Source organism: Vanacampus margaritifer, chromosome 16, assembly GCF_051991255.1.
Source record: "Vanacampus margaritifer isolate UIUO_Vmar chromosome 16, RoL_Vmar_1.0, whole genome shotgun sequence".
Lineage (NCBI taxonomy): Eukaryota > Metazoa > Chordata > Actinopteri > Syngnathiformes > Syngnathidae > Vanacampus > Vanacampus margaritifer.
In genome coordinates, this window is record NC_135447.1 from 566,395 (window position 1) to 591,099 (window position 24,705).

A 24,705-nucleotide genomic window follows, 5' to 3' on the forward strand; every position below is an offset into this window, starting at 1 on the left:
GGCCAATGGCGGAACTTCAGACTATGGTTGAAAGTTCAAGTAAAAACCAACCCCATTCTGTTCCGTTTTTTTATTTACTTTTCATACATACAACATAAACTGTTTTTATACATAAATGTGTAATTGGCTGTGCACATTTAAATATGGAATATTCACTGATATAGACATGAATTGCCGCTTCATGTTGCTTTTTTGATCTCTTGAATATAAGTTCACTGGCACAGATTTATTACTATGGATTACAGCCATGAATTAAAATGTGCAGAGGGAAGACACTGACCTCACGAAGGGAGCCAGTTTGTTGCCAGTAAAATCTCAAATGCGACACACATAAAAGCGTCTGGCTTCTGGATACGAGTATACATATATATATTTATATATATTTTTCTACGTCACACACAATTGATGCCTGTTTGAGCGGCGAACGGAGATTTGGATTCAACACAATGAGCTGGCTTTCATTCATGTTTTACGTCAAGATTGGTCCTATTTGCGGTCAACCCAAGCGCTTCACATGATTTCGAACCCAAAAAAACTTGCACGACACTGAATCATGACACACACGCACACACATGAAAACACCCTGTACACGACACACACGTCACGCAACAGTTTTTAACCACGTATCCAAGAGTTGGCTGGAATTTTAAGACCAAAAAGAAGAAGGTCGCTTGTCACATCCCTCACACACGACATCATGAACACACACACCCGCTTGTTGCTTTTGACGGGCAATTGAGCAAATAAAAAAAGAAGAAGAAAATCCTGAATGTGTGTTGCATGCGCAGCCTCAGTGCATCTTTCTTATTGTGCCGGCGCACACGCACGCTTTCTACATAAATGACGTTTATGTACGGCGACAGTAGCGGACTCAGTGCGACGGCGTACATTCATGAGCTGAGCAAGCGCAGCGTGACCCCTGACCCCACATTGGCTCATAGTAATTGCAGACAGAACGTGTGTTCGCTTTTACCGATATTCCCGTACAATTAAGTCCACATTTCAATTTGCAGTGTTTGTGCCGGGGCGGGCGGCACCGAGCTCGACGACAAGACACGCCGCAAAATCAAGAACAAGAAACAGCGACTCGGCTCCCGGGATGCCGCAGCATATTCTGCTTTGCTCCGTTTGCATGCATTGTTGCTTCGTGTGTTCAAAGGTTTAGAATTGGCGAAGGTTTGCCGTCATCGAATGCAACCTTTTGGAGAATTGGGGCAGGTCGTCACAGTAAATGGAGAGGAGGTCCTCGTTGTTTGGCGCCTCCAGATACGAGCTTTCTCGAGATATGACCCGTCGCCCGGATGATATTTTTGTCTTGAGATACAAGTTCAAACTCCGACTCGCCACCGTGAAACGGCGCCAGCCAAGTTGACAGCAACAAGTTGGCCGAGGTCAATTCAGCAGATGGTGGCGCTAACGAGCCATTTCTCAGTTTTGCCAGCCACCGATAAACACAGAAGGACAACACATTAGGTGACGTTAGGTTTTGTGCTTGAATTTTCCGTCAAGTTTTGTGGGAGGAAAACGTTATTACGGCGTATTTTTACATCGTGAAGTGAAATTAAAAAAGGGATTGTTTTGATTTGGGTGAATTGCATTTGCATTCATTTCAATGGGGAGAAATGATTTGACATACACGGATGGTCACGTAGCAAATTGCACTCGTATCTCAAGACAGCACTGTAAAAGTTGCGAAGCACACAAAGCAACGTTGATATTGCAGATGCGCCACAGCTTATTCAAAACTAAAAAAATGTTTGTGCGATCGTTCGAGGGACTCATTTGGAAGCGCGCGCACGTTCCGGCTCGTCTTAAATACTCTCCACACAAACACACAAATATACTGTATATATATATATATATATATATATATATATATATATATATACGCCTCTCGTGGATCTATACATGTCTAGATCACCGTTCAGTTGAGTTTCTTGGGAAGAGGAGGCAGCCGGGACCGGATCCGTCGGGGTGTTTCGGGACAGCGGCGCCGCTCCGCGATGGGACGGGGGGAGGAGGAAGGCTCGGGATGGCGCTCAACCAGTCCGGTTCAGGGAACAGGGTCGCGCTGGCGGGCAGAGTTTTAGCCCGGTGCGCCGGGAACGCCGGGAACGCCGGGAACGCCGGGGTCGTGGTTAGCCAGTCGGGCTCGGGGAACACTTGCATCTGCAGAGGAGGTTCGGTGATGGCGGCGGAGCCGAGGGGCAGCGTGGCGGGCGTCGGCGGGAGCGGGAAGTCCTCGTGGAAGGTGACCCAATTGGGGGGCTGGCGACGGGGCGGCAAGACGGGCTGCACGGCCGACGATGGCGTGATCGGGGACGTGCCCCGAGAGAGGCGCTGCGGGGCGGCGGCGGGGACGAGTGGCGCCCACTCGGGTGGGCTGCTGAACGGGTTGGTGCTGCAGGGCCGCGGGAGCAGGTTGGAGGCTGACGGGCTCGGGGAGGCGCGAAGGGTCTCCTGGGAGCGGCTGCGGGGCATAGCGGGCGGCGGGGGCGCAAGAAGGGCGGTGGGGGGCAAGGACGGGGCGGGGACGGTGGGCGGCGTCCTCAGGGAGGAGCCGCGGGTCAGGGATCGGGTGCTGTGCCTGGGGGGCAGGAAGTCGATGGCGTCCGAGGAGTTGGGCTTCCATTGGACGCCGTTCAGCCCGTTTGTCTGACACACAAAGAAAACAATCGTCATCTCAAGATCTGGGCTGGCAAGTCCGATCTCTTCAATGGATTCCATTTCGAGACTTCCGTTTGATTCCTTTTTTTCCAATTCGATTCACAAACGTTAAATTCCAAATGAAATTTTGCGGAGGTAGTTGGCGGCAGTAACTGGTTAACGGATTTAGTTTAAACCAAATATTGTCATCAGCAAGGATGAGATGAAAATATGTTCATACTTCTAATTCAATAATTGTAAATGTAAATGACAAAGATTGTCTTTAAGTGCAATGCGTCAAGTCTTAGATAAATGTAAGAACATGTCAAAAAAAAAACAGTAAGAAACAAAAAAAAAAGGCCTTTAAAATTCTTTTGTTTTATGAATTTATGGGAAAAATATGAAAATAATCGATTCATGATTTGATATAGATTTTTTTCTTTTGGGTTTAATGATGAAAGTGCTTTACAAAATAAAGACAAAGTACTATTTATATTCTTCTTTTTTTTGGGGCGGATCTGAAAAACAATCCGATCCGTGACTCAAATCTGTGATCCGACCCGAACCTGGACTTTTGTGATTGGTTGCACCACTAGATGATGACTTTTTGGGAAAGGGTGACCAAAAAAGGGAACAAATACAAAAGGCCTGGTGGAAACTGGACTTTAAGGATCCACTGCACTGGTCAGGGTGCCCAAAAAGGAAATCAACAAACATTTGGTACTACTTTCAGGTGGAAACTGGACTCGATCGTGTGCCGTTTTGGGTGTCCAAAATGGCAGAACAAACGGATCCATTATGCTTGCTAATGATTCTCCAAAAAAAGGAGGTACAGACTGAAATGAGTCGTGTTTTTTCTTCTTCTTCTTACGGCCACGACCACCCGGGGGCGCCCTCGAGCCAGAACTACATGGAACGCTACCACAGATGAATGAAATCATACAAAATGATGTTCCCAACACATATAAAAGCACACGTGATGTTCTGTGTTGACAGAAACAAAACCAAGGAGGGCATGTTGAGAAAAAAAGAGGAGGCGGGTCACAGATGCGCTATGAAGGAGAGACGTCAAAAAAGTACCTCAAGTCACCCCGACGGTTTCTCCGGCTTGTGAGAGAAAGAACAAACGAATCGAGAGAGACAAAAGCCAGAGGAAGACAATAAGCTTGTGAGGAGCCACAAAAGACGAGCTCAGTTTCATCAAAGCTGGAAAGAAAAAAAAAAAAAAAAGGGGAAGCACGAACCTGCGTGGCCGAGTCGCCTTTGGCGGCGTCTGACGTCAAAGCCTGGTGCGAGCGGGAACGGGGCGGCGGCTTGGGCGAGGCCAGAGTCTGCGCGGCGGGCGCGGCGGCAGGAGTGGGCTGCATGGGCGGAGGCAGCTGGGCCTGGACCGGGGCGGCGGCCTGGGGTTGGATGGGCGCCGGTACCGACGGCCTGGCGGCGGCGGGCACCGTCGGCAGCGCCGGAGCGGGTGCTGTGGGGAGGCCGGCGCCACACACGTCAGTTTCATCTCAACACATTGGACCAATAAAAACACATTCGCACCTAGAGGGAGATCAGACGGCTTGGGCGGGGCGCCGTGTTGTGGGCGCGGGGCCCCGGGATGGGTGTCGGCGTTGGCTCGAGGAGCCCCCGGGTGCACGTCCGCGGTGGGCCGGGGAGCTCCGGGGTGGGAGGGGGGGTAGGGACGAGACTGCGGCACCACGCTGATCACGCCGGCTCGAGGGGGAAGATTCTTGAAAAGGGAACGGTCAGTATGACCACATCAGTGAGGATCACTTCGACTTGTGATGACCAGCGTCGTCATCAATGTGGTTTCCGGCGGCAACCTACCGGCCTGGAGGCACCGGCAGGTGCGGGAGGTCCTGCGCTGACCTGGCCTCGACCTGAAAAGGGTTCACACGCAAAGCGACGTAACTAAAAGTTGCCTCCTGCAGATGGTTGAATGAATTGCGTCAGCGAATGGGAAAAACGAGGAGAGCAAATCACGCGCTGTGTTGAGACGTCAAAAAAACAATATTTGACTGTTGCGCAATCTGGCTGACGCGGTCGGTTGTTCAGAACGACTCAGTGACTCGCTGCAGGAGGTTCGAAGGTGAGCCGACCGCTGACATTGTTGACATTGCTCTGACAAAGTGTGCTTCCTTCAGTAGAATGCTGAATAATGAAGACTCGCACCCAAGTCAAATAATACTTTTCTCAACATTTTGGGGTCCAAAAATCACTTTCTTGAAAAGAAGTAGTTTGAAGAAGCCTTTCAAAATCCCTTAAGACCCTTTTTGCCACATGGCTCTGGCTGATCTCTTATACTCTGCTGCCACCTGCTGGCCGTTTTTGTAATAACGACCATTGCTTGCATGGCTGCATCAAAGCCTTCTGTATGATCTAGCATTAAAAACATATAAATACGTTTTTGAGACCATGGTCATACTTCAAATAGAACGTATTTCTTGTATTCTCACAAAATGACTTTATTCTATGAATGTGGTCTACAATCATAAAACTTTAAACTTCAATAGGGCTACGTCATGTTTTCCTGTTCGTGGTCCTTTTATGCAAGAATGCACGAAAGCTAACACATGATTTATTGCACATGATTTTGCAAACTTCACTTATGAGAAGCACTTCTTCACGCCACTCACCTGCGGCGGCGTCGGGCCGAGGAAGAGCCGGGCTTTTTGGTCCTTCGCAGCACAACGGAAAGCAAAATACACTTTGTCACGCTCAATTGATGTGCAGGAAGCGCAACACGCGAAGACAAGCAAGCGGGTGGGAGGAGGGAGCGCATCGTTTGCATATCGTTTGCATATCGTTTGCATATCGTTTGCATATCGTTTGCATAGCGAAGGGCTGCATTTGGGAAAGCACTACAAGCACGTACTTCAACTTCAAAAGGCCGAGTCAAGTCAATACTTTTCTTTACAACAATATTTCCGATGCACATTACACAGCAAAATCCAGCCGGTTCGATCCATCTCAGACGGCGGCCATTTTGTCATGTTTGTGACGTTGGCGTCGAGCCCTTGGGCACTGTGATGTCATTTTCAGTCGACGAGTGGCAAAATGGCCGCCCACTCGGATGGTTGGAAGCAGGCAAGACTTAACTGTTGCACGCCACATTCCACAAACGCACTATTAAGCAGAATACAGCATTTAAACTACGACTTTATTGTAAAGAAGATTTTTGACTTGATTTCCGCTTCAAGCAAATCAAAATCTCTCATCGAGCTGAAACGCAGGTTGTAAAGCGCATGATGTGCTGCAGACACGTTACCTCCAGAGTCCCTTCTCACAGGGAGGGGGCTCATGCCTCCTTCAGCGGGGGAGGGGGGGGGGGCAGGTCAAAGATCAAATTGTAGCCTTTGACACCCGTTTGATATGAAATGGCCGCGCTTCGTGATAATTCGCTACCTGAGGGGGGTGGCGGGCGTTGGGGGGGTGCGGGTCTGGCCGGGGGTGCGTTGGGCCGAGGAGGCGGCGCGCGCTTGGGCTCCAAGCCTTGAGAGGACGGTGCGCCGGGCTGGAGGTCTACAGGGGGGCCTGCGGGAAAAATGAGAAGAACCACAAAAAAAACGTTTCAAGCAGGACGTCGCAGGGGTCCGCAACGTTTTGATTTTTGAAGCGACGACCGTTTCGTCGAAAAAGTCACTCAAGCTGCGCTGGGATCTGCTCATGACAGTGGTCAAGATCAACAATGTGTTTCTTTTGAACTCAACTTTTCCAATATTTTCTACAATTTCGGATCCAACAGTAGATGTATTTTTAATTGTGTTTTGGGAACTCTGTGAACATTTCAACAATAGCAGACGGCAAGAAAAAGAGAAAACAAGTTTGAACTTGAATTTGACGACGCGCACTTTGCATGCGCGTCTTCCACCTTTGGTGCATTGCGGGATGCATGTCGAGGCTTTCTGAAGACGACTTTGAGGTTTGGGCGACGGCCTTGAATCAAAGACAAAAGACAAATTAAGAGTCACGATTTGGACGGCTCAGCGTACAACAATTTGAAAAAAGGGCAATTTTAGTCTGCGTAAGAAATCAAATTCATCACAAACCGGAAGATTTTCGGAGCTTTTTTGGTTGCGGTTGAACCATCGACCGGTAAGTCGCCTTCTGTCTTTCTAAGCGATCCTAAAATGTCACCCTTTGGTATTTGTGCCATCATATAAACTACAAAGTCTTGCGGCATCATTTGCTATGTGAGTTCGCCATAAACAACGAGCCTTGTGACACCATTTGCAATCCACCGGCAACAATTCACCGCAATTTGGAACTGCTAAATTATTTGGACAAATATGAAATGAAAGAAGTGGACAGCTATTGTGTATTGTGTGTGTGTGTGTGTGTGTGTGGGGGGGGGGGGGGTCATGCCCTCATGTCTTGATCTCCATGTGGCGACCACCTCGTGCTCCTCTTCCATCTTGTCCGTCTTCGTCCTCTGGACGATCCACACAAATACATTCGCTTCCCAAGCAAGGTTGCCACTTTTGTCTTACAAGATTAGCCTTAAGTCTGAAATTTGTAAAGGGTGGATTTGTCTTGAAAACAAAAGTGCTGACAATTAAGTGCTATTTGCTAGCATTTCTATGGCGTTTTGGACGGTGCGTTAGCATTAAGCTAAGCGGGCACCAGTCAAAACGTTGTAGTTGTTTCAGTCGGATAGTAAATTTCAACGTGAAGTGGCAATAAACGTCTTTAAGCCTTTTTTTAGAAGAATTGTTTTTGCTCATAAGTCAAAGCAAAAAAAAAAAAACTGTCCGAACGATGGCTCCTATCTGGGCAAACCTGTGATTGGGCTTCCTCCCAAGTCAAGGCACCGCCAGTACAACAAGTTTACCTTGTGACGGTCGGGCGGGTTGAGCGGCGCGTCCGGGCCTGCCGGGCGGCGCCGCCTCTCCGTGGGTGGGGGAGGCGCAGGGGCTTCCCCGCGGCGAGGCCAGCGGGGAGGATCCCGGCGCGGAGCCCGCCGACGGCTGCAGGTGCTGGGGGAGGACGGCCTCCACCTCCTCGTCCACGTCGCCCTCCATGTCGTAGTCGTGGTCGCCCACGTCGGCGTCCTCGGCCAGCAGGGTGGAGCTGGCCGAGGTGGGGATGCCGCCGCAGATGCGCTCCACGCTCATCTCCTCCTCCAGGCTCTTGATCCAGCCGGGACTCTTCAGGCGGATGTCGATCACCTTGCCCAGAACCTGCAAGGAGACCCGGAGACCCGGACGCTCAATTTTCGTGACTGCCGTGTGGTTGCTATGACGATGGCGGCGGAAAACGGAAATCCTCCAAAGAATGCAAATAGGAGTCCTTATTATTCAAGAATGGCTTACAGTCGATGCGCTGAGAGACAAAGCAGCCAAAGCAGAGAAACCCTCCAGGAATGTCACCCACATCTTCTCCTCAACAAATCTAAAAAGAAAAAAAGAAAATAATAACAACCATGTGACCAATCTTCAGGTTATGTGATCGGCAAGGTGGTTTTATTTAAATAAAGCGATTTTGTTCGCACACAAAAAAATACATCTGAAATGTTATTTCAATATGTTTATTCCAAAAACGTATAAAAATGTTCTATTTTAAATGTTTGAAATGTCCCAAAGACGTATTTATACATTTGTTGTGTTTTTTAAGCTAGCGCATGCAAAAGGCTTTGATGCAGCCTCTCAACAACTGCAGCGAACGGTTGAAGAAATGGTAATTATTACAAAAACGGCCAGCAGGTGGCAGCAGGGCAAAAGAGCTCAACCAGGGCCATGTTGCAAAAAGCTCTTCTCCCAGTGTTTTAAACAGATTTGTGTGAATAATGATGGAACTTAGCTATATTCTAATGCTACTTGCTGCAAAACGGGAACAGATAGAAAAATACTTTGACTTTTTCCTGATGAAAGAAATTGTTCTTTTGGTAGCTTCCATGTTTTTATAGCAATAGAACACAATATTCTGTGGGCCTTGCAAAATCAGTCCAAATCCAGTCAACCAGCCGGGAGCGAAGGGGGTTGCTTCACTGTAAATGGCTGCCAGTCAATGAGTTAAGTGTCTAAGAATCACACGATCATCTATTAGCACGACATGACAACCAACAGCACAGAGGTCCAAAAAAGTTGGGGCACTCGTGTCTATCTCAAGGCCCAACTGGGTAAAATGTCCATTTTAAAGTCTATTTGAATAAAATATGACGAAAAAGAATTCATTCAAAGCCAATTTTTCCCAAATCGGGCTCACCTGATGAGGATGACCTCGCCGAAGTTGGAAAACTTGTCGAGTAGCTCGTCAATGAGTGCGTCGTCAAAGTATTGGTCGGGTCCAGACGAGCACAGGGACACCAGTACCGTCCCGTCGGGGGGGCCTTGCAGGGCGATAACATCCTTGTAGACCTGGTGTCGGGCCTCCGGGTCCACCTCCAGGATGTCCACGTCCATGACGGCGACCACCGGCCTACAAATGGATCGTTACATTAGCACGGCTTATTGTCCAAAAATGAATGTTGTCTTAATAAAAGAAGAATTCCTGTCTTGGGTCAGTCTCTGTGAATTTGCGATGACCGGCAACAGAGAAAAGGCTCATCTTGCAACTGGTCTAAATCACGGTGTAGTTCCAATTTTGACATACAGGGGGCAGTCTATGATTGCACTTTGAACTGTTTTTTTTTCTTCTAATCCCACTTTGTTTTTATATATATAAAAAACCTCATCTCAATATTTTAACAATTTTCATAAAATCCTGCAGTGACATCAGTTATTTTAGGCAATAAAACATCAACAAAAAAGTCCGCAAAATCCTGCAAGGACCGCATTGGATTGCACTCACCTGTGGTCTGAGGTCTTAAGCTCGGCCCTGCCGTAGTACTTGAGGGTCCCGGGGCTCCAAGAATAATCGGGGTCGTCCTCGTTCTCAGCTGACGACGATCCTGCGCCCACCACGTTCATCTCCTCGGCTATACACAAAAACGTGAAAATAATGTTACAAGCATGAAATCACAAGAAGACAACTGGAGATTGAGAGAGAAAAAAATATCAAGTCCAAATTTACAAAACATGAATTATAAAAAAAAAAAAAAAGATAATTTGCTGACTTTTTAAATGTTCTTGTCATTGCAATTGTACGAGTATAAATTCCACATTTTCCAAGAATACATTTGCAATTTTAAAAAAAAATGTCTTTCAATAAAAGCTCTCACATTCCAACGTAAAACTACAACTTTTTTTTCTCCAAACATCCTGACTTTATTCACGATTCAAGTTTATTGGCTGAATGGAGAGCAAGAGGTTTTGCGGCGCACCGGTTTTGTCAAAGTTCCACTTTCTGCGCTTCCAGAGGATGCGATCGGTCCAGGCGGGCGTGCGGCACTTCTCGCTGGTGTCGTAGTCCTCGGAGAAAAGGTCGTACTTGTACGTCGGCGCGAAGTCCAGCTTGCCCTCGATGAAGCCCCGGAACACCTGGACCACAAGACGCGTTTGGGGGTCAGCTTGACCGATTTGAAATCTCATCAGATAACGAAACAGCGCACTTGTTGATGCAGTTGACGTTCCCTGGGCAAGCAGCAGCCATTACGAAGGCCCTTGGCAGATTACATTGACACGGCAACACACAGGCTGGAATCTCATTGGACAAAAATCAATCCATACAATTTCATGGAACAAAGAGGTACCATTCCGGCATTCTTCTGGTCGAAGAGCTGGTCGCCGGCGGTCAGAGCGTCCCAGTTCTGCTGCCTGATCAGATCCTTCACCTCCTCGTTGGGCAGGCTGATGCGGTAGTTGAAGTCGCCGCACCAGAAAACGTAGTCATGAGAGTAGAGCAGGCGGCCCTGCAGGGGAAGACGGGCCGAGGCATTTAAAAAGGATTGGAGAAAAACATCCGTCCGTCCGTCCGTCCGTCCGTCCGTCCGTTCGTTTATGATCTCACGAGCGTCTACTGAACACATTTGAATGCCTTATTTTCAGATTCAACGTCTTTTCAAGAAATGTTCTCACCATGGGGAAGTTGAGCCTGCGCGTGATTTCGTTGTAGTCGTCGTTCCTCTCCTTAACCTGCGACTGTCCCGCCGCAAAGTGCGAGCACACGAAGCAGATGCTGGTGGTGTGGAAGAGCAGGCGGATGGCCACGCCCCCTTTGTTGCCCGTGGCGCCGCCCATGCCCGTTTTCACCGTGTCCACCGCCACGTCCCTGCATGGCGCCGAAAGGAAAAAAAGCATCCGAATGGATCCACTGCCGAGCGGTGTGTCGTTTGTTCGGTTTTCAATTGGCAAAGACGAAATGAAAGGAAGACGAAATGAAAGAAAGACGAAATAAAAGACGAAATGAAAGGAAAACGAAATGAAAGAAAGACAAAATAAAAGAAAGACGAAATGAAAGAAAGACAAAATGAAAGAAAGACGAAATGAAAGAAAGACGAAATAAAAGAAAGACGGAATAAAAGACGAAATGAAAGAAAGACAAAATGAAAGAAAGACGAAATAAAAGAAAGACGAAATGAAAGAAAGACGAAATGAAAGAAAGACAAAATTTGCTTGTTTTCACATCTAGCAGTGAAAAAAGGTCAAAAGTGGCTTTTTTTGGGATGTGACACTTTTTGGCTCGGATCAACGATACAAAATGGAAACAGAAGTTAAATACCGTAAATTGCCAAACTGCTCCAAACGGTTCCGAGAGAAGCGGCGAGGCAAATCCCTTCACCAGCATGATTTCCATGCCATGCATTTCTGTTTGGCGGCTTTGCTAATTCGCCTTCAACGAAACCAGTCCCGTTCTCGATTGCCAACAGAAAACCCAAAGAACCCGATAAGCGTACCTGATGAAGGGCGCGTGCTGCGGGCGGATGAACACAAACAAGCACACGCCCACCAGCTGCTCCGACGCCAGCAGAACATACTTGTGGTCCCGCGAGATGTTCTTCTGCAGCTCGGCGGCCCAAAGCTTCTGGTTGGTGGTGCTGCCGGGACATCAGTGACACCCGCTCAACTATTATCCCGGATCAAGTGGACAAAAGTGTTGGGACGATGCCGAGAAAATGGGACACTTTGCAAGTGCAACCCTTTTTGCTCTGGCGGGAAAACGAGGCGTTTCGAGTGAGCGTGTGCACGTGGTGGGAATTCTTGCAGGATGCTGAAGCGCCTTCACGACTGGGCGGGGCAAACGTTTGGAAACAGATATTAAAAATAGAAAAAACACTCGTTGTTGATTGAAATGAAGCTTGATTTTGCCGTTTGGCTGGGACGCGTATTTCCCGTTTTTATTTCAGAAACGAAAATAGGATATGGCAGAAGACACAACCTTCGGAATCGCAAACAAAAATAATAGCCGTCTTTTGTTTCAATTTGTGCCTCGTGCTGTATCCTATTTACGTTTTTTGAAATGAAAATTGATCATCAAACTTTTAGCAGGCTTTTTCTTGCTCGTCGTTTTTCTATTTTTAATATCAGTTTCCAAACGAATATGCATTGACCAAAAGGACCGCAAACGTTTGTGCCCCAACTTGGAAGCACACAAAATGTCCGTCATGTCTTTCTAAAACGAATGACGAGATGAGGATCCCTTTCTGATGAATTCAGCGCATACGACTGAGTGTCCCAATACTTTTGTCGACATCTAAGAGTACATACCTGGCGCTGACGATATTTCCAGCATTCAGCTCGACCATTTCCTCAAAGCCGATGGCAAAAATATCAACAGGGTTGGATTTGCCGTCTGGAATGAAGAGATCAGAGAAGTCGATTGCAATTACGGCACCGGACGCTCCTGCGAAGGTCAACATTTGCGATATGGAGATCGAAAGCGGGCATTTTCCAAAAAGGCACCTTGGAAGTCGGGGAGGCCTGCGATCTTGGGGGCGTCCAGCAGCCAATCGTTGAGCGTCTGGTTGCGGAAGGCGATGCTGCGGAACTGCTTGCCGCCGTTGACGTTCCACGTGCCGGCGCACACACGGATTTGCTTGGGCCGCGTGTACTTGCGGTGGTTCTGGCACATGCCCAGCAGCACCCTGGGGGAGGCTGCGCAGAAGGGGGGCGGGGCAAAGAAATCAGCGTGTGGACGCAGGTATTTGTCATACACCAATTGAATCAATGAAATGAAAGACAATAACTGACGGTAGACACAACAAATGAACACAAAAAGGAATGCATGAGAACAAAATGATGACAACAAAGGGGACGTATGATGTCATTTTGTTCCACCACAACTCTAGGCTCTACTCGGTTATGACATTCGGGTTTGAAGTTCAAGGTACGAAGTGCTGCCTCCATCAGTGAAAAAGCTTTTGCTCTTTTAACAAATGCGCAGATATTCTTGGTTCTCGTCCCATCACCAGTCGCAGTTACAGTAAAAGAAGAACAATAATAATACAAAAAAAAAAATCTGTCAGGATTTTTTGAATCCATATAATTTATTTTTACTGACAAAAACTGGATTTGATTTTTTTTTTTTCCTCGTTTTTTTCCATTGCCGGAAAGTTTGAATTTGAAATTTACATTTAAATTGTTATCTGGCAGAAACGAGCCTCCAAAGGAATCTCCCAACAAAAAGTAGACATTTTCAAGACAAAGAAAAAGCTAACAAAAGGTCAACTTTTTTAAGCGAAAAGTTTAAATTTCTCAAGAGAAAGTATTATTTTCTGGAGATTTTTTATTTTTTTTTTTTAGGGGAAAAAGAAAATGTGTTAAGTGTTGTTTGACGACAATGCGCTCCTCGGGGCACGTCACAGGAATGTTGCGTGTGCGGAGGGGGCGGAGCAAAATGTGTCTCCTTGAAACAAGCACGCATGAGGTGAGAGCGGAGGACAGAACGGGTCCACGTCAGGGACGCTCAGGTACCGTACCTGACTGCATGACGGGCTCAGTGACTAACAGAGCGCAGCGTGGAGAGAAGGAAGAAAAAGTCCCGTTAGATGAAAAGTCGGGCCGCCGCGACGGCGGGACGAGGAAGCTCGTCGCTGGCGTTACCGTAGAGGCTGGAGGTGGTGAGCAAGGCCCGCGCTTTGTCGGCCAGGTCGCTGTTGAGCGTGGAACCCAGACGCAGGATGTCGATGGCCTCCTGCTTGGAGCTGTCGAAGAAGTTGTTCTGGATGGTCCTGGTCACCGAGCGAGCGCCGTCTTTCAGCTTTCCCGCCTGGAAGGACCGCGTGGGACACGGAGACGTCCGCTTAGTTGGACTTGATTTGCGAACGCGGCTTGCTGCTTTTTGTTTTCATTCCCATTGATCCGTGAAAGAACCGCGTTTTCCAACCAATGCACGTATTAGACATTTGAGATCATTTCAGCAGAACCGGATAACCGACAGCGGTTGGGAAAGACTGCGACAGAAGAACCACGCCAACATTTCCCACAATCACGTCAAGTCTGGCGTCTCGATCCTCATCAGAAAAAAAGAAACAGGCATGAAAACGGCTCAGGGGTGAAAAAGGTGACAAGCACTTGCCCCGTGAATATATAAATACATTTTTGGTTTTCCGAAGGGAAGGCGGATTTAAATTTGAAATTTGATGGCGTCAAGAAAAACGCTTTGCAAAAATGCAAACATCTTTGCTACATTTATTGGACTATGGATGGATTTTGAAAAAACAACGTGCGCTGCCTTCAAGTGGGGACGGGTACCTTTTGCATTTGAATTGGTTTGGGTCCAGTTGTCAGTACCAGGGTAGGTATCAATACCGGTACTGAACAGTACCGATTTTTGGTACTTTGGTTCCGGTGTTTGTGGTAATAAATGTTCATTTATTTCACAATAAAATCATATTTTTTGAAAAGAACATTCACTTGAACAGTTATTTTTCATTGAATAAAACCTGACAAATAATAAAACATTATGAATTTTAAACATGAGAGCCAGAGAGGATGGAGGTAAAAAATAAATAAAGATCAATCTGATCTGCACGAATCTCGTAGGTGACCTATTTTGGTTTCAAAATGGCAAATTTCGCCGAAAGGTTGAGGGATTTTCATGCCTGAAGAAAGGATTCCTCAAATCAAACAAAACCACAGAAGAAGAAAAGCTTGTCATTACATCCCGCCACGAATACTGAAACGAGGGATTGGGGTGACAGGAAAAGCTCAAAACGGACACTTACCGCAAGTGCAAAGGGTTCCGGAGGGCGGCAAAAATAGATAGCACACGACACACAAGAGTTAAAAGAGAAGACGCAACAATACACACGCGCGGCGCCATCGCGGCGCCATCGCGGCGCCGTGGCGGTTTTTCAAGACATCAGCATGGCACATGCGTGCGTGCGTGTCGAAGCACCACCTTGGCCTTGCCATCCAGAGCGCCGGTGCCCGCGTAGATCTTGCTGACCGAGTCGCCGTTGGCGGACCACATGGTCCTGAAGACTTCCTGGAAGCGGGCCACCAGTTGCGGCTTCTCCGTCAGGCCCATTTCCTCCAGCTGCTTGGACAGCATCTGAAAGACGTTCAGATTCCTTTCAGGGGGAGACACGATGACAAATGGACTTTTTTTATGTCGTCATGTAAGCGATGTGAAAAAATAGCTTGAAGCCGCCCCCGTTATTTGGAGCCGAGCGCTTCGGTACCTCCAGCGCAAAGAAGGCTTGGACGCTGTTGGTTCGATCCAAACAGTCCAGGCAGTTTGTCCTGATGGTGCCACCCTGGCTCCTGGAAAAGACACGCCAAGTGTTAATGCGAACACAGAAAGGCGACAGCTTGTTTATGCTTACGATTATTTGGAGCATTTCACGAGTGGAAGGAAAAGTTGTGTGCTTGTTTTGAATAGACAACGCGGAATTGTCTTTTTGATCGGCTGGGAACGGCTTTCAAGCCTCTCGTTTCAATTCTTTACTATTAGCCAACCTGCTAAATGAGTTGAACGACCACATGGCTCTCATAGCTCAAGTTTTTGCTCTCAAGTCAAAAGCAAAGACCCCCCCCCCCCCCAGTCCATATAATGTGTGCCGTGTGAGCGACCTGGCGATGCCCATCTCTCCCGAGTAGTAGAAGAAGCCGCAGTCCTCCACGAACGTGCCGAGCTGCGGCTTGAGCACGCTGTGCAGCTTGTCCGCTTTGCCGCCGCGCACGTTCTGATGGTAGTCAAAGTTGATCATTTTGACAGACGCGGCGTGCTCCGACGCCTTCAAATGACTCTGCAAGCAAAACACGAATATAATCCGTGGGGGGGCGGCAAATACGCTTCTCTAAAAAAAAAAAACTTTGCATTCCAATTTCCACCATAGTCTGCATAAAGTTAAATACAACTGAACTGCACTTAACACATGTAGTACCACTATGCACCACTAAAACACCCAAAACAAAACCAAAAAACCTGAGGATGGATTTCTGACCTGAAAGGCTTTACTGAGCATGTGTTCTCCTTCTTTACTGCCGAGCAAATTGATGACGGCCTGCTTGCCGTACAACCTCTTCAGGGCAGCGAAGTGTCTGAAAAACATCAACGTAAACCCGAAGGAAAAAAACCTGATCAACACTAAAAGTCTCAAGAAGAGCAAACCTGAAAACACACGTGAAGTCAACGATTTGAGGTGACTTTTTTTCCACGATTACTTCCGAAACTGACTTGTCCTGGCGATGTTGCCAAATGTCTTCCAAATCTGAACTTGCTATACTAGAAAGACGTCGGACCCGAAATGGTAAAGAATTGGAATTCTCGTCATTGCTTTTGGGTGACGTTTGATTACATTACAAAAGATGAAGAAGTGATACAAACCTCCCTTTGCAACGGCTGTGGGGGTTCGAGGGGGAGTTGACACTACTTTCATCATCTTGGTTTTTTTTTATGATTTTTCTGCAGTTACAATTGGCAGACCGCGGCTCTTTCCAACAAAGGCTGTAAAATGTGGCGGCCCTTCAGAGATGAATCAACTGCTTTTGGAATTTTCTGTGAAATGCTGCTTCCCTTCGTAATTGTCTACTTGCCATCCCTGGTATTCATTTTTAAAAATGTATTTGAGCTTGTGTCTAAATTCAGGACGAGGCGTGCCTGTTCGCTTGTAGTTGTTCTGAAACGCGATCAGCAGCCAGAAAAGTTGATAAGGTTGGACGCATGCAAGGTGCAGCATAGAGATTAGGGCGGCCATCTTAAGAAGAGCGTGACCGCGCGCCCTGCCACAAAATGTCCACCAGCGGCTGACAGAGATGACGTTGATGAGATGTTCCCGCGCCTGTGCAAGGCCAAGGCCAACGAAAATGACTTGTAGGCTGTTCGATGCCACAGCTCTTAAAGTGGCGCTCTTGCGTCCTTCCCGAAATTGATTAATAAATTGAAAATGCTTGCAAATACCTTTCAAAGGCTGGCGCGTTGGCTTCAAATCCTCGGGAGAGTTTGACGCGGTGAGAGCCGACCTGAGGGGGCAGACACGGCAAAAGACGGGCATGAACACGGGCAGAACAAAACGGGTGATGACGGGTGGGCAAAAATCTTGGTAGCGAAGATCGGCGTTTGCGCAAAGACCTCGAGCGAAGACCTCGAGCGAAGACCTCGAGCCAAGACCTCGAGCCAAGACCTCGAGCGAAGACCTCGAGCGTGGCGAAGGGCAAAGTTCACACCTAAGCGGCATTTGACTCCACTTTCATCACCTCCACCAAGGATTTTTTTTTTGTTCATTGCTTTTTATTTGTCTGTAAGACCTACTTTACGGGGCTCAAGCCTACCTAAAATGTTATATATATATATATATATATATTTAATGTTTTTTTACTAAAAAGATGAAAAACCTTAAATATATAGTATAGAAAAATGAACTAAATATTCAGGCACAACGCTTCTCGTGTGTCATAAATCTGATGCATTATTGTGTGAAAGCTGTTATTCCTTTTTTGGTATTTTTTGGCATCTATCTACGTCCACATAATTCTTCTCATTGTTGTCATTTCCATTTTAATATATTCCAAATATTTACACCATACTTGCTTCCAAATATTCCCACAATTCTTGATTTTGTACCCTAATTTCCCTCATTCATTCTTAATGGCAGATTTAACATGAGACATTGATATCATTTCAAAGTGATATTGAAATCAAAAAGCCACCCGCCAAGCTCGACTGAGTTTTGCATCACGAGGCATAGCAGGTTTCGTTTTTTTTTTTTCTCCGATTCATATTTAATAACGTCCTGCAACCCGAGAGGCGTCGCTTACGTCTTCACCCCGAGCCGCTCGTTTCCTCCACCTGCAGTGCCACTCCAATGACGTGTGTTCAAATTTGGACAAGCAATCAAACAATCAAAATTCATAATTGTTAAAAAAAAAAAAAAGTCTGACACTCCTCTAATAATCTTCAAGATCATAATTTTAAAAGTTTTGCAAGAGATGCGAGGTCCTAAGTGAACATTCGCTCAACTTGACTGTTGGTCCATTTTTAGTCTACTAACCACCTTCCATACTATATCTATGACTTTGAGTGTGTGTGGCTTTGATCGGGAGTCAGCAAAAGAGAATGTAGCTGTTGTGAGCTCATTAGTCCCTGAGGAAGAACGATCATGGCAGTGATGAAGTAAGTAAGCTTTAACTCGTGGAGGGAAACCACAAAGACGAGTCTGCTTTGTTGGTCTTTCCTCTGCAGAGTTTGGGGGCGGGACGTTGGTGGAGGGAACGGGTGGGAGCGCCGCAGCGAGACCTCAAAAGCAGGAAGCACTAACAACATTCTCAAAGCGTCTGAAAACAAGCCTCGCTTGTCCTCCCGGGTTTTGCTCTTAAGAGTTTGCGGCGCGTAGCCAGCGGCGGACTAACAAAAATGAAGGGGAAGAAGCGCTTTGAGGGAGGCGGGGGCGGAGGCGGGGCGTGTTTTCAGACCAGGCTCTCACCTGACCAAAGATGTCGGGGAGCTGCGGAAAACAGAGAAACGCCCTTTACCGATGCGGCATCTAACAACGGGCAGCCTCCTTTACAAAAACTAAACCTGTGCAATGTCAAGTCAAATACAAAAAGCATCATAAGTTCACCGTTGTTTTTGTTTCCAATACACAGGGGGGGGGGGGGGATGTCAAATTGAATTTGAGTTTTATTCAGTTTATACGTGCCGTTTGTAGGCTGCTCAGCTCAAAACCCCATTTTAGCCAATCAGAGGCCTGAAAAAAGCCATTTGTGGAAAAGGTACAAACAACAAAAGTTCAATTATTTTTAATTAGTTTTCATGGTAAAAGTTCCACTTTGACTTACAACTAGCCTTGGTTGGGCTCCCACATCACTCACCAGGCCAGGCCCCACTTTTTGACGCCACACACACTTGTAGCTCAAATAGATTTCCCCCTATTGAAATTAATTGAAATGTTGTTTATCCGTTTCTGCCTCCTGAAAATGACTCCCTTTTTTTTTTTTTTTTATACGTTGCTTAAGAAATATTATTTTTACAAATCATTTCATTGTGCACACATTTTGGAGCAAGTGAGTCACAAGTGAGCCGAGCTGCAGCTTATGCTGAAAATGTTGATGCCCTGAAATTCAGCGCAAGAGTCGATTTTATTGTCATGATACTGCACAGATTCCTCAAAGACCGACCGGGTGAGCCCAAAACCAGCAACAAGCGAGAACGAAAGAGCCTTCGTATACCAAGTGAGGGTTGTCATGGTGTCGACTGGGTTGCCGATTGTCGTGCAGGTGCAACAAAACCCCCTTAAGGGACTTTTTCTGAACACAACACGGACACGGACACGTGTTAAACGGCAACGCTTGGCTGCCATCTTGGGCGTCCGACGCTCCAAAGTGAAACGGACACTTTTCACAGCCGGGAGCAGCGTTCGCCTTCTTGGCAGGCTCAGCTCGTTAGAAGCGGATCCTTTTTTTTTTTTTTGTGCCTTACCTGGATCCCCGGCTGCTCCCAAAACAGCGGAATGGAGCCGCGGATCTGGATGAACGACGACACTCGGTCATCCAGGAAGATGGCCTGCCACACAAGGACACGTTCACAAGGACACGTTCACAAGTTCATCCAAGCGTAACACATTTTCGCTTGTAGGTTTGTGACTTAAGTTTGTTTTTGCAAATATATATAATATTAATGAATTAATATTTTGATAACTTGAAACAAAACTGGGGGGAAAAAAATACTCTCATACTGAGGATTAAAATAATAATCATCAGACAATCTGAATTCGGATATTCAGAAATGAACAACACATCCTGCATGAAGAAAACAGAACATATGTAATAAAATATGAGAAATTAGCAAATTGATTTTTTTTTTTGTAGCCAACAACATAAAAACAATGCTCTCAAAAAAGATTAAAATATCTCAGTAAACACGTTAGCTTTCCTTCTCGATCGTATCATCGTCTACGGAAGTTAAAGAAGTAACGAAGCTATTTTGACAAAGGGCAGAAAGTCCGGCTATTTTGCCACTATTGAGCAATGCTGAGATTAGAAGTCGTACTTGCCACACAATCAAACAGCAAATGGGAAAAGGTAAACATGGCGACAGACTATTATTATTATTATTATTATTATTAATATGTATCAAGTAAATAGAAAGCTGCAGTACTGTTAATCAACCAGCATGCAAACAACTGATTTAGTCCGAGCGAGCTTGCGGGCGCACGCTTGGCGGGACACGTAAGAGCGGCCGCATAACCTGATGGGACGACCGCAGCAAACTGCTCTTGAGAGGATTGATCTCCTCATTAGGGCTGGGGGGGGGGGGGGGGGGGGGGGGAAAGTAATTTGATCAAATTGGATTTTTATTTGGGGCTAATGCTAATCGTGATCGTTAACCGCTTAGCATTGGCAAATTCTGTTGGTGTTTGTGTGCTACGTGCATTTGTGCACAGAAGATAAGCAACAATGAGAATTGACATTCACTAAATTGAGTGGACTTTGAAAAATAATCATATCTTTTTTTTTTTTTTTAAGTCGTCAGTGACAGCACCGCATTCCAGCCACCGCACGCCATGTTTGATGTTTCATGTGTTTGCCGCTCACCTGCTCCGTCTCCACAAAGTTGGCCACCTGCCCGTCGTCGTTGGTGCCGCGCACGTTGAAGCGCGTGCCGGCCCGCTCCGAGCTGAGGCGGGAGAAGATGCACGCCTTGGCCTGCTTGTGTCCGGCGTAGATGGTGCGGATCTCCACGCCGCCGCACATCAGCCGCAGCAGCCAGTCGTCGCAGTTGACGCCGTAATGCTTGAGGTGCAGGTGCAGCGACTGGTTCCTGGTGGCCAACGGTAGGATGAAAAGACGCCTCCCTGGGCCCCGCCCTGGGCCCCGCCCTGGGCCCCGCCCTGGGCCCCACCCTGGGCCCCGCCCTGGGCCCCGCCCTGGGCCCCGCCCTCCTCCCAATACCGAGGGTCGACTCCTACCAGAAGAAGCGGTTGTCCGTGGTGTCCTCCAGGATGCGGCGGCGCGCATTCAGGCTCAGGTCCATGCTGACGCCCGAGGCGGACCAGGCGAAGTAGAAGTGTCCCGAGTTGAGCACCTTGCGCACCTCGCCGATGCGCTCCTCGTCGCCGGGGTCGTTCTTCAGCGACACAAAGTCCGTCTGCGTCACCCGGAACACCTCCGAGTCCTGCACTTTGCCCACCGAGCTGCAGCCGGTCACCACCACCAGGCTGTGGAGCATGCAGTCGCCTGCGCAACGGGAAGGGGGGCATCTTTGGAAGCGTTATCGGACTTTGGTGCTGCTTGATTCAGTGGACTTTATTTCCTATTTTTATGCATTGCTTCTCGGTGTGTTTCAAAAGTAGCAGTTGTCGCACCGTCTATGCTCATTTTTGTTTGCCCAACGATGGCGTTTTTGCATCGTATGTTAGCATTAAGCTAGCATACTTTGGTTAGAGGAAACGATGCGCTTTGGCTGTTTAAATAGTTTTTTGTTTTTACGTGTCGGGCGTACTGTAAACATGAACAGGGAATGGCAAACACCCACGAAGCAAGCACACGTGGTCTCCTATTTGGGACAATGGTCCGAGTAATCCGTTCATTCAAGTGACGTCATCTATGTTTTATCTCCAATTTGTCGACAGCGAGAGAGTGAGAAAAAGTGCTCAGGAATACTTTCAAAAAGTGTCTCAATACATTTAAAAGGTTTTTAAAGTGTGAGAGAGTGATAAGACTATATATATATATATATATATAAAGAATGTTTAAATATTGTCTCTCCACATCCCAAATGTTCCCCAAACATGGAGCAGGCGGTATGGAACGTTTCTCCCACGATAAACGGGCCTTCACGGTATGACTGAAGACAGATTTGATCTCGCCTGCCGCATTTACGGCCTTGAAGGTCGTACAGGGGTCAAGAGAAAGCAGATTATAAGGTGGAGTCGAAGGCTGGATTTACATGGCATGTAAGGCTGGGAGATGTGGCCTTAAAATTATATCTTCAATTTGTTTTAGGCAAACTTTTTGATTTCAAAGAAAAAGCAAATGACAAGACATCATTAGAAACAAGTTAGAAGGAACCTTTGGTTGGCTTGATGCCAAGAAATCTTTGAAACCCCAGCTTTAACTTGAAGGACCTTAAATAGAATCATTAGAAATACAGTAAGGGGATACGCGTAAAATGTAAATACTGTAATACAGAAGCATGAATGTGCTGGATGTGTGCCTTTAAGGAGCTGCACTTGCTCCTTGTCAGTATTCTCATTTTATATTTCAGCATTCGACCATTTGTTGCCGTTTGAAAACCGGTTGAAAGCGCACACGCAACTGCGGATCTCCTTGCCCACATGCAAGGGCATCTCAGTAGCTTCATTGCTCTGTTTGTTTGCTACCAGTTCTCTTAAGCTGCCGCATACCCGAAGCTCGCCCGCCACTCAAACTCTCAACACAAAGCAAAAACAACCCGCCAAGCGATGGCTCACAATTTGAGGCGCTCATAAGTCAAGGCACCGCAGTCCATGTAATCAACTGGTAGGATTTTGTGCGTGCGGCTCACCTAGGTTGAGGCGGAGGACGCCCAAGATCCCGTAAGCATCCACAATTTTGGAATATGTGTTTTTAATGGCGTCTTTCTCAGCCGCCGCTGAAAACGAAGATGAGCAAAAGGTGAGACGGGCGCTGCGGTGAAACGATGGCGGCTTGAAAATGACGATTCCTTACAAAGGACGGCGACGGCGCCGGATTCAAACATGAGGCACTCTTCCCGCGTCCGCATCTCCACGATGACACTGTAGGGAGGCGGGTCCAGCTTGTGGTAGACGCGATAACCTTTGCTGAAGGCCATTGTGGATGCCACAAGCAATGACCTACAACTGGAACTTAAGAAAAATATCATCAAACTCAGAATAAGGAAAAAGTCAATCCAAATATAAAGCATTGCAGATAGTAACAAAAATCAAAGACTATAACAGTAGAAATGCAGTGAAATCCGCCAGTAATTAACGCTATCACATATTTTTAGAATTGATTATTGTACCAATCACTCCATTGATAATTTGGAATAATTGCATAAAAATTGAGCTTGCATTGTTAAACAATACTACCAGTCACAATTCTGTCACTTTGAATGTGTGTGGCTTTAAAAGGCCGGTAATGCCCAGGTGAGTGATGTGAGAATCAGTGACATTGTTTACTCTAGAGGTGCATTTGTGTAAGCGAGTCTTTTACATTCTTTCCTCCTCACCCGCGCTCATCAAGTGGCAGCAACATTAGTCCAAGTAAAAAAGCTTTTAGGCAGAGATTTTGCTGAATTATTCAAGTTTAAAAATATCGATATATTTTCATGACTACTTTTTGGACACGCAAACTGTGTTGTGGATGGCGGTCGCCTGGATTCGAACCTCACAACTGTGAGGCAAACGAGCCTCCCACTGGTTCAAGGTGCTGCTGCCATTCATGCTCCATTTCTATCATCCGATTAATTTCCTCACTGCGGATGCAGGATTTCGAAATCACATTTCGACACACCCGCCGCCTTGTAATGTCTTGTAAAGGACTTGGTAAAGGAATTCGGTCGGTACAACATGACAGTAAATCATCCTCGAAGAGCTCAATTGGAGTACGAATCGCGACTGGGTCCAGATTAAAAGCCGTTGGGGGGGCACAAGAGGCCGGTGGGCACACACGGACAGTCACGACTTTTATTTTAACACAGTAATAAATGACCACACAAATGGGACTGACGCTAACGCGTTGTGAACGTTCATGTATTACGGTTTGTTTTTAAAACGTATGCAGATTTTTTACATCAACGGAATGGCGAATGTGCTTAGCCAGGTTAGCTTTAGCTCTCTAGCCCTAATCGCGGATTCGCTAGCTTTCCGTCATTATGTGGATGGCTGCGTCAAACCGGCATTTACCTAAACAAACAGCCAGTCAGCTCGCGCAGTGGACATGAAGAAAAACCGCCTACGGTAGCCCCGCCGAAGCCGGTTCCATCGGTGTCAATGTATAAAATACACAAACAAACACAACAGGTAAAGGAAAAGGAGGCTTTTCTTGTTCGCTTTACCGAATCTCACCGCCGGGTTGCGACTCCGCTGTCACAACAAAAAATCCTTCCTGATGCGTTGGCACAATGGTACATTCCGACGCGAGGTTATGCTATCTTCTAGCGCGGCGCGGCTGAGCGATAGTCAACAACTGTAATAAACATATACAAATATGTTACTGAAATATTAATGTAGCCCGATATACACCAAATACACTTATATTTTAATACACTCAACACAGGAAAGTAAGAATGTACTCGCCCGATTCGTTTCTATAGTTGACAGTCTATATTAGCCAATAGCAGCGGACTTTTGGAGGCAGACTGTCCAATCGGAATTGGAGGTGGGAGTTAGCGGATTTTACTGCACAGTGCACACCTCGACAAATGTGAGACACCAAATACATAAATATGACATAATTCATGGTAAATATAGGCACATTTTAAATACAATAAAATACTGGTTGGTAAAAATGTCCTTGTACAACGCCCTTTACAAACAGCTGCCACTAGCCAATGGGAGTGGCCTTTTGGAGCAGGCTGTCCAATCGGATTCACGAGATAGGTGTGACTTGGCTTTTTCACAACACAACCCGACAAATGTGATTCGCGCGTTCGAATATTCAAGTGACATATTGATATAGAGCAGTACAGTACAAACATAATTATCATATTAAAAGAATAAACACGGGGGCGCGGTTAAAATACTCTCGTCCGACTCGTTCTTAATTGACACCTCACAGTAGCCAATGG

General features: G+C 46.8%; 1 protein-coding gene across 8 annotated transcripts; it reads right to left on the bottom strand.

The window, feature by feature from the left end:
- Positions 1–55: 55 nt before the first annotated feature.
- On the bottom strand, positions 56–24,162 carry synj1 (synaptojanin 1). Of its 8 annotated transcripts, XM_077545688.1 has the most exons (31): positions 23,822–24,162; positions 22,623–22,780; positions 22,459–22,545; positions 20,882–21,149; positions 20,508–20,733; positions 19,393–19,476; positions 16,876–16,937; positions 15,920–16,016; positions 15,546–15,721; positions 15,155–15,236; positions 14,872–15,024; positions 13,572–13,737; positions 13,448–13,471; positions 12,432–12,623; positions 12,237–12,321; positions 11,426–11,566; positions 10,608–10,800; positions 10,283–10,441; positions 9,914–10,070; positions 9,442–9,568; positions 8,857–9,069; positions 7,965–8,043; positions 7,484–7,832; positions 6,058–6,186; positions 5,921–5,959; positions 5,289–5,330; positions 4,480–4,532; positions 4,192–4,381; positions 3,891–4,120; positions 3,727–3,753; positions 2,509–2,655 (listed from the first exon to the last, which is right to left on the bottom strand). In XM_077545688.1, the coding sequence occupies exons 2-30, from the start codon at positions 22,744–22,746 to the stop codon at positions 3,733–3,735; spliced, it is 3,948 nt and encodes a 1,315-aa protein (XP_077401814.1). In that variant the 5' UTR covers positions 22,747–22,780; positions 23,822–24,162; the 3' UTR covers positions 2,509–2,655; positions 3,727–3,732. The 8 variants fall into 8 exon arrangements, with proteins under 8 accessions (XP_077401807.1, XP_077401808.1, XP_077401806.1 ...); XM_077545681.1 differs by lacking the exon at positions 3,727–3,753 and having other exon boundaries at positions 56–2,655; positions 23,974–24,162; XM_077545682.1 differs by lacking the exon at positions 3,727–3,753 and having other exon boundaries at positions 56–2,655; positions 13,572–13,728; positions 23,822–24,161.
- Positions 24,163–24,705: the final 543 nt, after the last annotated feature.